Source organism: Colias philodice, chromosome 31, assembly GCF_061535455.1.
Source record: "Colias philodice isolate Cphi_HAF_F1 chromosome 31, ilColPhil1 Martin Lab GWU primary, whole genome shotgun sequence".
Classification (NCBI taxonomy): Eukaryota; Metazoa; Arthropoda; class Insecta; order Lepidoptera; family Pieridae; genus Colias; species Colias philodice.
In genome coordinates, this window is record NC_143116.1 from 3,224,459 (window position 1) to 3,239,660 (window position 15,202).

The window sequence follows — 15,202 nt, forward strand, 5'->3', positions numbered from 1 at the left end:
ATGGACAGTTACGGGCTTGTCGGGACGCGGGTTGGTCGCATAGGTTGAATATTAATTACATACGAATAAATATATGTAGTTAACGAAATATAACCTTTGCGTAGTTATTAGTCTTTTATTACACCCGCACATAACAAGCCCCTACACAATTTATTATGACTACTAGAAATGCACACCATCGCTACAATACTATCAATGAAGCAGACAGTTTGCAGCAGTGGTTTACATACCAGCAGGCGAACCGACACGCTATACAGCGCATGATTACATTGCGCACATGACGCACAAGGGATGTGCATCTGCATCATAAAAATAGTTGTCAAGATATTCATTTCTTCTGTGATCCCTACTTTAATATTATAAATGCGAAAGTAATTCTGTCTGTCTGTCTGTTACGCTTTCTCGCTTAAACCTCTCAACCGATTTTGATGAAATTTGGCACAGACATTCTTTAGACCCTGAGAAAGAACATAGGCTACCTTTTATTGCGAAATTTGTACCACGGGAGAAGCCTGGGCGGTTCGCTAGTATTTCTATAAATAAGATTTGTATTCGGGTAGTATGCCGTATAAAGGTCATATAGAGGTAGATTATAGATCGAGGTAGAAAGAGATGGTAAGTATTAAAAGTTAAAACCTTGATCAAAACTTTTTAAAAGAACTAATCTATAATGTCATAGAAAAAACATAGAAACAATAACGTCAAAAATGATCCAATAGTTCAAAAAAATATTTTCCAAAAAAATCGTAACTAAAATTAAAAAAAAATGGAAAGAAAATCAAGAAAACCAAGGACTATGTGAGTACATATTATATCTTTGTTAATATATCACATTAATATATAAATGTCTGTAAAATCATGTAAGTATTTCTACAGCTCATGTTTTTTCTCATGCATAACTTATATTACCTATAGATGCCTATAGTAAACTTTCATTCAAAGCGGTTGGTTAGTTTTTAATGAAAGAGCAACAAACATACATCCAGTTATCATCACACACCTTCGCATTTATAATATTACTAGCTGTGTTCTGCGGTTTTACTCGCAGTGCACCGCTCCTGTTGTCTTAGCGATATGATATATAGCCTATAGCCTTCCTCGATGAATGGGCTATCTAACACCGAAAAAATTTTTCAAATCGGACCTTCCCCGTTCCCGAGATTAGCGAGTTCAAACAAACAAACAAACTCTTCAGCTTTATAATATTAGTATAGATTGGTACTAGTAGGACTACTAATCTATTAAAAGGCCGCAGCTTCGCCCGCGTAGTCAAAGGAAAACCAGCCCTTCCTGTTCCGTGGGATTTCCGGATAAAAACTAGGTATCCTATGTAATTTGTATTAACATGTAATCCAAGATGAGGGCATCTTATTATATATTAAATAATATAAGTGTGAAAAATTTTGTGAAAATCAGTTCAGCAGTTTTTGCGTGAAAAAGAAACAAATATACAAACTTTGACATTTATAATGAACAAGCTTTCCGACTACGCCCGCTAATTATATTATTAACTAGCGGTCCGCCCCGGCTTCGCCCGTGGTACATATTTACGTTTTCTCAACATAAAAACCATCCTCGTACTTCAAGGAATATAATAATAAAAGAATTATCGAAATCGGTTCAGCCGTTCTCGAGTTATGCGCTTACCAACACATTTTGCGATTCATTTTTATATATAAGAAGATTATACTTACCCCTTCCTCGAAAACCACTCTATCTATTAAAAAAACCGCATCAAAATTTGTTGCGTAGTTTTAAGCATAATGATATTATAGGGACAGCAGAAAGCGACTTTGTTTTGTACTATGTAGTTAGTGATTACAATATTTTCTTATTTTTCTAGTCAAATGAGATACCCTGGCCCTTATTCATGGTCCTTTGATGAAGCATACGACCGTCGTTTAATGAAAACTAAAAAAGCAGTTCCTTCTCTTGAAAATAAGTAAGTAGATATTTATTTCTTACTAGCGGTCCGCCCCGGCTTCGTCCGTGGTACATGTTTACGTTTTCTCTCCATAAGAACCATCCTCGTACTTCAAGGAATATAATAAAAAAAGAATTATTGAAATCGGTTCAGCCGTTCTCGAGTTATGCGCTTACCAACACATTTTGTGATTCATTTTTATATTATAGAAGATTAACTATGTTCACCATATTTTACTTCTCTATATACAGGGTGTACCAAAAAGTAGTGATGAACGGAAGCTGAGAGGTAGAGGACCTAGAGGGCTATCCGAATCACCCCCATGTATGTTATGCGATTTTTCGTATTTTCGGAGTTATGACGTTTTTTTCAATTTTTCACCTATCGCCGAGTACGATGATATTTTCACTCATGCTGACGTCAATGATTGCGGAAGATGCTTGATTTTTTTTGTGTGCTAAGCTGAAAGATAGGCCAATTCAGTATGGTAACATTTACTATCGTTAGATCTTTGAATGGAATAAAAAAAAGAATTAAATGGCAAGAAAGATAAAATTACCCAGTATGTTCACCACTTCAAGGGCCCGTAAAAAAATAAAATCACATAAAAAAAGTTTTCCGTTTGACTTTTAAAAACTTGCTCTATCTATCAGATAGCTACCCTGAAAATTTCATTTACTTATTCAGAAGGCTTCAATAGAAAAATTTAAATCTAAATGTGGTAAGTGCAAAAATTGAATTAACATGATGATCATTAAAACCAATAAATAGGTGTTTATTTACCAGAAATTTTTAAAATAACCCCGCTGTTGCTCAATGCAAGTGCGACATCACCGTAAAAAGTTGTCTTTTAAATGTCTGAATGCCCTTTTATCATTTTTAATGGTTTCTTCTGCTACTATGAATTTCCGGGTTATTTCGTCCAAATTGTGGCAGTCTCTCGTCTTTGTAGTATCCCCACGGAAAAAAATCAATAGGGTTTATGTCCGGAGACCGAGCAGGCCAAGCTAAAGGGCAAAGATACCCTGAAAGATGGATTGGTCGTTGCAGCCTGCGCATGCGCCGGTGACGCCTGCCTTAAAGCCTGGCCTCTACGGTCCCTCGACCTAAACCCCATTGATTTGTTTCAATGGGAATACTAAAAAGTCCTCGGCTACTTGAGAGAATGCCACGATTTGGACGAAATAACCCGGAAATTCATAGTAGCAGAAGAAACCATTAAAAATGATAAAAGGGCATTCAGACATTTAAAAGACAACATTTTACGGTGATGTCGCACTTGCATTGAGCAACAGCGGGGTTATTTTAAAAATTTCTGGTAATTAAACACCTATTTATTGGTTTTAATGATCATCATGTTAATTCAATTTTTGCACTTACCACATTTAGATTTAAATTTTTCTATTGAAGCCTTCTGAATAAGTAAATGAAATTTTCAGGGTAGCTATCTGATAGATAGAGCAAGTTTTTAAAAGTCAAACGGAAAACTTTTTTTATGTGATTTTATTTTTTTACGGGCCCTTGAAGTGGTGAACATACTGGGTAATTTTATCTTTCTTGCCATTTAATTCTTTTTTTTATTCCATTCAAAGATCTAACGATAGTAAATGTTACCATACTGAATTGGCCTATCTTTCAGCTTAGCACACAAAAAAAATCAAGCATCTTCCGCAATCATTGACGTCAGCATGAGTGAAAATATCATCGTACTCGGCGATAGGTGAAAAATTGAAAAAAACGTCATAACTCCGAAAATACGAAAAATCGCATAACATACATGGGGGTGATTCGGATAGCCCTCTAGGTCCTCTACCTCTCAGCTTCCGTTCATCACTACTTTTTGGTACACCCTGTATACCTACATATTATACATAACTAAACATATTTTCCGCCCGCTGCTTCGTCCGCGTTTAGAAGATAAACCCACATAGTTCCCGTTCCTGTGGGATTTCCGGGATAAAATGTAGTCTGTCTTATTCTGAAAGATTAACAAACATCCATACTTCCTCACAAACTTTCGCATTTATAATATTAGTAACTAACTAGGATACTACAACCATCTTGGTCGAAATAATATATCCGTACTTTAATACTTTCGTATTTTAGTATATAAAAAGGACTAGTAACATTCCCCCCGCGTTTTTAAAGAAAAACCCGCGAAGTAGCGTTTTTCGGGATAAAACCTATTCTATGTGTTAATCCAAGTTACCCTCTATATGTATGGTAAATTTCATTGTTATCGGTTCAGTAGTATTTGCGTGAAAGAGTAACAAACATACACATCCATCTTCACAAATTTCGCATTTATAATACCTATTACCTACTAGCTTCCGCCCGCGTGGTGTTTTGATAAAAATTAGCCTATGTTCTTTCTCAGGGTCTAAAGGTAGTCTGTGCCAAATTTCATCAAAATCGGTAGAGAGATTTAAGCGGGGAAGCGTAACAGACAGACAGACAGAGTTACTTTCGCTGCATTTATAATATTAGTAGGGATAGTAGGATAGGATAAGATATTTCATTAAAACAAGTGTGGTTACATTAAGCAATATATTTTGTTTTATTACATTTCAGTGAAAAAAACAAATGGGTGAAAGCACATCCAACATCAGGGTGTGATCCCTACGCGCCGCATTTGAAATATGGCATTTTTCGACAAAAAAGTTCTAATAAGTAAGAATCCTTTCTCCCTTTTAAACGTCCTTTTTTAGTAGTTTTGCCTAGCACACGTGTCAAAAGTGAAACTTCTTTGGCAAGATTCAAAGCTATATCAAAATTGCGAACTTGAAATTTTATTCTCAACGCGCTTAAAGAAGTTTCACTTCAAAATATAACACGTTAGCTTTTTAATTTTTATTTGAAAGTGATCGAAGAAGTAGGTACCTAGAACGTAGGTACTTGACGTAGCTGGCCTGGCTTGTGGCCTGTGTTGATGATATAGCGTTGGAGCGTAGTAACCTCAGATTAAATACTATACTAGGTATTATCACGTATTATGGTATTAACCAAGTATTAACCATAGACTACTAGTCAATGTACTTTGTAGTAACTAGCTTGGTAACTACGTAGTAGGTAGAGATAAACTACGATAACATGGCGCGCCCTTCCAAATTACTGTTTCAATGTGTGTAGTGACATCCTTACGAAGGAGTTTGTATGTAGTTGTACGTATTCGTCTTTAGTACTTTACGTCCAGATTTGTTGGTCAACTAATCATAAGTTGCCGAGCGCCCAAGACAACGCACGTGTCGTTTTCATAGAATACGTCAGTGCAGCGCCATTACTAATAATAATGAGCGATTAGAGCGTGACTAGTCGAGCAACAAATCCGTGGATTTGTTTTTGTTTGACGGCCGTCTCATTACGCACACATGCGTTGTGACTTGTGAATCTTGGTGGTGCATTGTAAATACTTTCACAAATACCTTCAAACGTTTTGAATTTTGGAGGGGCGCGCCATGTTATCGTAGTTTCTCTCTACCTAACTATTTAGTGATCTGTGATCCGACAGCTGTTCTAACGTATCAGTTTGATTGGCAATAATATTTTTAATTAATGACATTTAATATTTTTAAACCTTTATCCCTAGTAGGTATTAGATCATTAAGTGTATTATGTGATTTCAATTTCATGATCATAAGTCATAACTTTTCTGCTATTTAGTAACGAAAAAAATTCGTTCTAAAAAACCACTCGATTGTCGCTTTTAATGGAGAAAAAAAGCAAAAAAATCATTGTAGGCTTTCATATCACTATCACTATCACTACATAGTATAAAACAAAGTCGCTTTCCCTGTCCCTATGTCCCTATGTCCCTTTGTACGCTTAAATCTTTGAAACTACGCAATGGATTTTGATGCGGTTTTTTTTAATAGATAGAGTGATTCAAAAGGAAGGTTTTTATGTATAATAAGATCCATTAAGTAGTGGAGAAGTACTGCTATTTTTGAGGTTTCTAATGTGATGTCGTAAAAAATTACATTTATTCCGCTTACATTGCAAACGCAGGCTGAACCCTACGAGTTTTATCAAAATAATGTACTAAGTATTATACACATTGAAAAGGTCTACAGAAAAGTCCGCGATGGTATATGTCTATCTCTTATGGATAACCCACAATAACTTTTTTTTGTCATTTACTTTTTACGACAAATAATGGCTAATTTTCGAAGCGATTTTAACCAATACAGCATTAATCCTTAACCAATTAAATACCATGGATACATTGTTCATTTAATATAGATCCATATGGCCCTTTACACCGTATGATTTAAGTGAATATTTTCGAAGATATTACAGATTTAAAAATTGCGGGACGTAGCGTTTGCGGCCGCCCGGCTATGTAGGTATTTTATACCCGTGCGATGCCGGAGCGGGCCGTTATATTTTTATACCTATACAACGTTCACAATTATTTTTCTGTAGTGTATTTAGTATCAGCATTGGACCCGTGCGAAGCCGGGGCGGGTCGCTAGTTTTGGAATAAAAAAAATATTTGCATATTTTGGAATGTTTTCAGAGACAATTTGTCCAAAATAAATTTACACAGATCGGCGTCAGATCACCAGAGGAAAAAGGAAAATAGAAAAGCTCTGAAAAAAGGTTTGTTTTTAATTGTCCTCTAAATCTTAGAAATTAGAATACCTACATAATATTATGTAGAGTGTAGACTGAAGTAGAAAAGTTACACACACACACAAACATAGTTACCTACACATTCACGTACTCCGTAGTGAGACAAATATAAAATACTAGCTGCTCCGCGCGGTTTCACCCCCGTGGCTCCACTCCTGTTGGTCGTAGCGTGATGATATAGCCTTTAACCTTCCTCTATAAATAAGCGTTCTAACACCGAAAGAATTTTTTAAATCGGACCTACTGGTCCGATTTAATCAGCGCGGGAACTGCAGTTCCCGAGATTAGCGCGTTCAAACAAACAAACTTTTCAGCTTTCTAATATTAGTATAGATAGGTACGTTTAAACTATAAGCCGAAGAGTAAGCAAATAACCGACTAAATGCCGACAACTAGACGAATCTATTGCCTTGGCACTTATAAATACGACAAGCCGTTTAGGGCGTGTTAAAGCCTAAAGTAATATACATACACTATATTATGTGCCCCGCGGTTTTACCCGTATTGCTCCGCTTCTATTGGTCATAGCGTGATGATATTATATAAAATCCTTACTAATATTATAAATGCGAAAGTAACTCTGTCTATCTGTCTGTTACTCAATCACGCCTAAACTGCTGAACCAATTTGCATGAAATTTGGTATGGAGATATTTTGATACCCGAGAAAGGACATAGGCTACCTTTTATTGCGAAATATGTACCACGGGCGAAGCCGGGGCGGACCACTAGTTGCCTATATACATATTTAACTTCCCTCGACAAATGGACTATCTAACAGTGAAATAATTTTTCAAATCGGAACCGTGATTCCTAGATTAGCGCGTTCAAACAAACTCTTCAGCTTTATAATCTTCTATAATATAAAAATGAATCCCAAAATGTGTTGGTAAGCGCATAACTTGAGAACGGCTGAACCGATTTCGATAATTCTTTTTTTATTATATTCCTTGAAGTACGAGGATGGTTTTTATGTAGAGAAAACGTAAATATGTACCACGGGCGAAGCCGGGGCGGACCGCTAGTATTAGTATAGATTATTAGTCTATATTTTTTATAGTATAGACTATAGATTATCGAAAATTTAATAAAACTTATGATTTACAGGACCATCTGAGCAACCATACTTCAACATTCGACCGCTGCACTGCAAAAATTTGTCGGTATCTCAAGTACTTCATGTTGATATAAAACCGAGAAGTCGAGTTGTGTCTCCGATACATAATATTTATAGATTTAATAAACATATTTGATGGTCATACTGTTTTATTTTACTACTAGCTGTGCTCCGCTCCTGTTTGTCTTAGCGAGATGATATTATATACAGGGTGTCCCACTATTGGTATACTAAGCGCGAAGGGACTTGTAGTCTTGCATATATATTGATCACGTAAAAAATACATAAACAACAAAATTACGTCAAAAATTTTTTGCTTAATTTTTCCTGAAAATCCATGGTTTCTTCTCTAGCTTCGCTTCTCTAGACATAATATAAAATGTAATATCTAATGTAATCTAATCTAATCTAATGTAATGTATCTGATGAAAAATGTATTTGCATGCCGTTGAATAACGGGTAAACATGCTGAAATAATGTATCTTATTCTTAACACCTATGTATACCATGTTTACTTGCAAATAAATGATTTATTTATTTATTTTATTTATTTCGCGCAGCCGGCATATACCGCTTCTCTAATGTGAGCATTTTGTCTATGAAAATATATTATATAATCTTAAATGACAGCTCAAGTACTGGTATCAAAATTGGGCGGGTTGCTTGTTATGGGTGTACACATAGAGTTTTAAGAATTCATCTATCTGAAAAAGAAATACATCTGGAATTTTATAAGTATTTTTTACGTACTCAGCGTATGCAAAACTATAACCTCCTTTAAGCTTAGTATACCAACAGTGGGACACCCTGTATATAACTAGCTTTCCACCCGCGGCATCGCCCGCGCATTCAAAGAAAAACCCGCATAGTTTCCGTTCCCGTGGGATTTCCGGGATAAAACCTATCCTATGTCCTTTCTCGGGTATCAAAATATCTGCATACCAAATTTCATGAAAATTGGTTCAGTATTTTAGGCGTGATTGAGTAACAGACAGACAGACAGAGTTACTTTCGCATTTATAATATTAGTATGGATATATATATATATAACTAGCTTTCCGCCCGCGGCTTCGCCCGCGTTTTCAATAAAAACCCGTTCCCGTAGGATTTCCGGGATAAAACCTATCCTATGTCCTTTCTCGGATTTCAAAATATCTCCATACCAAATTTCATGCAAATTGGTTCAGTAGTTTAGGCGTGATTGAGTAACAGACAGACAGACAGAGTTACTTTCGCATTTATAATATTAAACTCAAACTCAAACTCAAACATTCATTTATTCAATTAGACTACTATTTAGTAGCACTTTCGAATCGTCATTACATAATATTTTTAACATTTACCACCGATTCGGAAAGCAGTATTTATGGAGAAGAATCGGCAAGAAACTCCATAGTTGCTCTTTTAAATAATGTCAATAAATTTACATAATATGTAACTTATATCTACCTAACTACATAATATGCCAAAGAACTGTCCTGTGGTTTTTACGCGACAACCCTCCATGGGTCTTTATCGTCCATATATTCCTGAATACTGTAGTACGCTCTCTGAACTAGTACATTTTTTATGTAGGTAAGTTTTAAATTTAGAACTACTAAACTCTTTAATATTGTGAGGAATTCTATTGTATAAGCGTATACCTTGACCCATAAATGAATTTTTAACTTTAGCTAATCGGAAAAATGGCATTTCAATTCTATTCTTGTTCCTTGTGCCATAATCGTGTCTATCTCCTACACTTGTGTGTAAGTCAGAGCTTTTGTGTACATGCAAAATATTATTAAATATATACTGTGATGGTACAGTAAGGATACCAGTATTCTTAAAATGATCTCTTAGTGAGTCCCGAGCACGTAAATTATATATAGAGCGAATGGCTCTTTTCTGTAAGATAAATATCTATAGTTTCTATATCTGCAGCCCTGCCCCACAGTAGAATTCCATAGGACATAATGCTATGAAAGTAGCTGAAATAAACCAATCTAGCCGTATCTTCATCGGTGAGATGCCTTATTTTTCGGACTGCATATGCAGCAGAACTGAGCTTACCTGCAGCGGTGTTGACATGGGCTCCCCACTGTAGTTTCTCGTCCAATGTTAACCCTAGAAATACAGTAGACTCAGTAGGATGCAATACCTCCCCGTTCAAGGTAATATCTCTGTTCAACTTTTTTACATTAGGAAGTAAAAATTCAATTTCAATTAGTATGTATTATACAACCTATAGCCTTCCTCGATGAATGGGCTATCTAACACCGAAAGAATTTTAGCGCGTACATATAAGCACATATTGTATTAGTTTTAACGGGGTGAAAATATAGCTCATAACGGCTCATAATATGGGGAAAAAAACATTACCTATTCGAAACTATTTAGTTTTTTATAATAATATTTTAGTTATTTATAATCTTAGTTTATAATTATTATAAATTTCAGAAATATTTGAAAGTAATAAAAAACTTTAAATGCATTTTTAATAGTCCGGGATCCATCGCTCATTAATTTTGCAAGTGATTACTATCAAGCTAATTTTTCGTGAGTAGCTTTATTTTGATGAGATGCCCAATAATTTCATGTACGAAACTCTCGATTGTGGTAGCTTACAGAGGTAACAAGGATAAAAAATTTTGATTTGACGGTTCTCAAATATTTATTACGCAATTTGTAGGACAATATGTCTGTTGAATTATATAAGTATTAAATAAGTGAAAATAAAAAAATCAGCTGGTTAGTAATCATTTATGATGACCTCGTTATCGATACACATTGGAAAGGGGGACTCTTTGATCAAACCATAGATTTTGTAGGACAAATATTTTTTTCGAATAATTTAGATAATTATCTTGAGATTGAACAAAAAAAAACATTCAGTTAGTAATTAATATTTGAGAACCATCAAATCAAAATATTTTATCCTTGTTTCCTCTGTTAGCTACCACAATCGAGAGTTTCGTACATGAAATTATTGGGCATCTCATCAAAATAAAGCTACTCACGAAAAATTAGCTTGATAGTAATCACTTGCAAAATTAATGAGCGATGGATCCCGGACTATAAATGATATCTTTAACTATGCTAAAATATATAAATCTTAATATACAGGGTGTAATCGTTAAGTGTGCACAGGCGATTATTCCGTAACCATTACAGATATCAAAAAACTTAAAACTGATATTGAAAGTACTTAACCTAATGAGTAAAATGGCCATAAAATTTTTTTAAAAATAAAACGAGAAATATCTAAAAAATTAACTTGAAACCCTCCCATACATTTAGTATGAGAAACGAATATCCCATGTACATGGGTTGATCCAAAAGTAATGATAATCAATATTAAACGAGGTCATTACAATTAAAATATGTAATTATGTATTTCACTAGATAGTCTTCTAACTAGATAATATACTTTGATATTTTTTTTCCTAAACTTAGAAAAAAAAACTTTGACTTCATCCACAAAAACCCCTCTACTACGGTCATCACTTCGCTGTCGTCATAAAATTTCTTGCCTAAGGTGTTTCTTGTGCCCAGGAAAGAGATAGAAATAACTAGGAGCTAGATCTTACAAACAGGGTGGGTGTTCAAGCATTTGGAATGCCGATTTTTGAATGACAGCCATTGCAACTGACGCTTTATGGTCTGGTGCGTTGTCTTGGTGAAACAACACTCAAGCCCGCAGTTTGCCGTGTCTCTTTTTTTTACTAACCTACTGCAATCTTTTAATTTGGTCTATGTAGTAAGAGCCCAATATAGTGGCTACCTTCTTAAAATATTCCACCATACTTATGCCTTCAGCGTCCCAAAAAACTACAGCTTTAATCTATCCCACTAATTTTCACTGTGAATTTCTTCATCGTCACTTTGGAAGCTCGCATCCAAGCCATTGATGGTTTCTTGGATTCAGCATTAACATGGTGAACCTGGGTAACGTCCATGGTCACAAATCGTGACAAAAAAATATTCTGATCTTATTAAAAATTTAGAAATTCACTCTTTAAATGTCGAATCGTTGTTTCTTCTTTTCGTCGGGAAACATTCTGGCACTCACGGTTCACATTCAAATTAATCTAAATACTTGGAGACGTGGCCTGTTTATATGATTTTTTTGTGATAACTTAGTGAGTAAATGAGCAAGCAAAAAACATTTATTTTATATTTTTATGTGCACAGGAAATACCCAATTATCATTACTTTTGAATCAGCCTAGTACATTTGATATGAAACATTTTAGCTTTTTCTTTATTTTTTTGGTTTTCTGCTTTAATAACTTCGCAAATTTGAAGGGAAGTTCATTTAGAAACTGTAAATAGAGCTCCTCATTGTATTGCACAATGAGGACATGACTTCTAAAATCTCCTATGAATACAAAATGTATGGGAAATAAAATGTATGGGAGCGTTTAATGTAACATTTTTAGATATTTCTCGTTTTATTTTTTAAAATTTTTTATGGCCATTTTACTCATTAGGTTAAGTACTTTCGATATCAGTTTAAAGTTTTTTGATATCTGCAATAGTTACGGAATAATCGCTTGTGCACACTTAACGATTACACCCTGTATATATAAATCTCGTGTCACAATGTTTGTCCTCAATGGACTCCTAATACCACTTAACCGATTATAATAAAATTCGCACACCATGTGTAGTTGGATCCAACTTGAGAGATAGGATAGTTTAAACATGTAGGTACCACGGGCGAAGCCGGGGCGGATCGCTAGTTTAATATATACCTATGTTACTTGGGGACGTATAAAAATAAGTTACCTCAAAAGCAGGACACTTTCCATGGTTTTAAAACTTTCCTCCAGAACCACTCTCTAATAAAAAGTACAGCATCAAAATCCTTTGCGTAATTTTAAAGATAAAGACTTAAATTATTATTATTAATAGTTTTTTTATTACATACTAGCGATCCGCCTCAGCTTCGCCCGTGGTACATGTTTATGTTTTCTTTTCATAAGAACCATCCTCGTACTTCAATGAATATTATAAACAAAAGAATTATCGCAATCGGTCCACCCGTTCACGCGTGATGCCGTGACCAAGGAAAACTGGTTTCATTTTTTTTTGCATAATATACTAGCGGTCCGCCCCGGCTTCACCCGTGGTACATGTTTACGTTTTCTCTACATAAGAACCATCCTCGTACTTCAAGGAATATAATAAAAAAAGAATTATCGAAATCGGTTCAGCCGTTCTCGAGTTATGCGCTTACCAACACATTTTGCGATTCATTTTTATATATAAGAGATATAAGATATAGATAGATACCATATACAGACGGCAAAGGAAAATAAAAACGATACACATTTTTTCAATTATATTTATTGAAATGCATTATACAATTAAATGCTTCAATTAAAATTAAGAATAAATTATGAAATCAAGTCAGGAAAAATAAGGAACAACAAAAATCTATAGTTAACGAAAGAAAATCAAATTAGAAAATATTAGATATAGTTAAAACAATCAGGTTAGTAAAAAAATATACAAAATGCAGTAGTAAAAGTACTCTAAGGAATATAACTTCATAAACATAACTACTTTTTATAAAAAAAAATTTTTTTTCATTTCACATGTGTGTTTTTAAATGTTTAATCAAAGAACTTTTAGCTGTACATTGATAAGAACATATATCACAAGAAAATGGCTTTTCACCTGTGTGTGTTCTTTTATGTATAACTAAATTACTTTTTGTGCTACATTTATACGAACATATATCGCAAGAAAATGGCTTTTCACCTGTGTGTGTTCTTTTATGTATAACTAAACTACTTTTTGTACTACATTTATACGAACATATATCGCAAGAAAATGGCTTTTCACCTGTGTGTGTTCTTTTATGTTTAACTAAACTAATTTTTTGACTACATTTATAAGGACAGATATCACAAGAAAATGGCTTTTCACCTGTGTGTGTTCTTTGATGTTTAACTAAACTAATTTTTTGACTACATTTATAAGGACAGATATCACAAGAAAATGGCTTTTCACCTGTGTGTGTTCTTATATGTCGAACTAAACAAATCTTATAATTACATTTATAAGAACAAATATTACAAGAAAAATTATTTTCTCCTGTGTGTGTTCTTTTATGTTTAACTAAATCACCTTTTCGATGAGATTTATAAGAACATATATCGCAAGAAAATGGCTTTTCACCTGTGTGTGTTCTTTTATGTATAACTAAATCACCTTCTTTTATACATTTATAAGAACATATATTACAGGAAAATGGCTTTTCACCTGTGTGTGTTCTTTTATGTATAACTAAACTACTTTTTTTACTACATTTATACGAACATATATCGCAAGAAAATGGCTTTTCACCTGTGTGTGTTCTTTTATGTATAACTAAATCACCTTTTTGATTACATTTATAAGAACATATATCGCAAGAAAATGGCTTTTCACCTGTGTGTGTTCTTTTATGTATAACTAAATCACCTTTTTGATTACATTTATAAGAACATATATCGCAAGAAAATGGCTTTTCACCTGTGTGTGTTCTTTTATGTATAACTAAACTTATTTTATGATTACATTTATACGAACATATATCGCAAGAAAATGGCTTTTCACCTGTGTGTGTTTTTAAATGTTTAACCAATTTGCTTCCACAAGAAAATTCCTTATCACAAATAGTACAAGTAACTTGATTTAGAGTTTCATGCTTGGAATCATTTTGAATTTTTTCAAACACAATTTTGATACAATCTTTGCATACAATCTTTTCATTTTTATCACATTGAATTTTTAATGTTTTCTTGCATAGTTTACAATTATTATTAAGAACTTCATTTTTGTTGATATCCATAGCCTTAATTGCAGGAATTTCATTTAAATTGTTTTTGGTGAATTTATTAAAATTAATAATATCTGTTTTATCAATAAATGGATTCGAATTATTTTCTTTTGTTCCGTTCTTACAGACATTATGAATATCTTTATCAGTATTGAAAGAGGAGGACTTCTTATTTTTGTCAATTACATTGCGTTTCATATTTTTATTACTTTTTAATTCGCGTTTAGATTCTTTTACTTGCATAACTTCTTTGTTTATAATTTTTGTAGATTTTTCTTTCGTAAGCTTCATTTTTTTAGTTGATCCACTTTCTTTGTCAGAAGTTAAATTATTATTATTTGTATCAACATTATCTTTGTATTTTTCATTAATATAGTTTATATTTTTTGAAAATGTATCGTTACATTTCGTAATTGGTTTTATAGGAGAAGCTGAAAGCAAAATGTGTTCTATGAATTTAAAATATTACTTATTCAATCGGTTTATCCTGTCTTATGCAACATACTTAATTATAATAATCTTACGTAGGTAACTACTTAAGTTTGTATGACACACAATCATTTTCAAAGTTAAATCGAAACTAAAAATGACATATTATTTCTTGTTTTTATTTAATCCAACGTTAAAAGAGCAAAAAGTGTGGCAGTTTTTAACGAAATTATAAGTAGAAGTCGATATACAGGGTGTCCCAAGAAGTATAGATATACTGAAGCCAGGAGG

At 33.7% G+C, this 15,202-nt stretch overlaps 2 protein-coding genes across 2 annotated transcripts; one reads left to right on the forward strand and one right to left on the reverse strand.

Moving 5' to 3' along the window:
- Positions 1–766: 766 nt before the first annotated feature.
- Positions 767–7,808, forward strand: LOC149475158 (uncharacterized). Its single transcript, XM_089713711.1, has 5 exons — positions 767–798; positions 1,844–1,942; positions 4,496–4,594; positions 6,441–6,523; positions 7,663–7,808. The coding sequence occupies exons 1-5, from the start codon at positions 767–769 to the stop codon at positions 7,806–7,808; spliced, it is 459 nt and encodes a 152-aa protein (XP_089569837.1).
- A 3,929-nt stretch (positions 7,809–11,737) lies between these two features.
- Positions 11,738–15,124, reverse strand: LOC149475159 (uncharacterized). The gene is made up of 2 exons (XM_089713733.1): positions 13,738–15,124; positions 11,738–11,763 (listed from the first exon to the last, which is right to left on the reverse strand). The coding sequence occupies exons 1-2, from the start codon at positions 14,771–14,773 to the stop codon at positions 11,738–11,740; spliced, it is 1,062 nt and encodes a 353-aa protein (XP_089569859.1). The 5' UTR covers positions 14,774–15,124.
- Between the last annotated feature and the right edge of the window lie 78 nt (positions 15,125–15,202).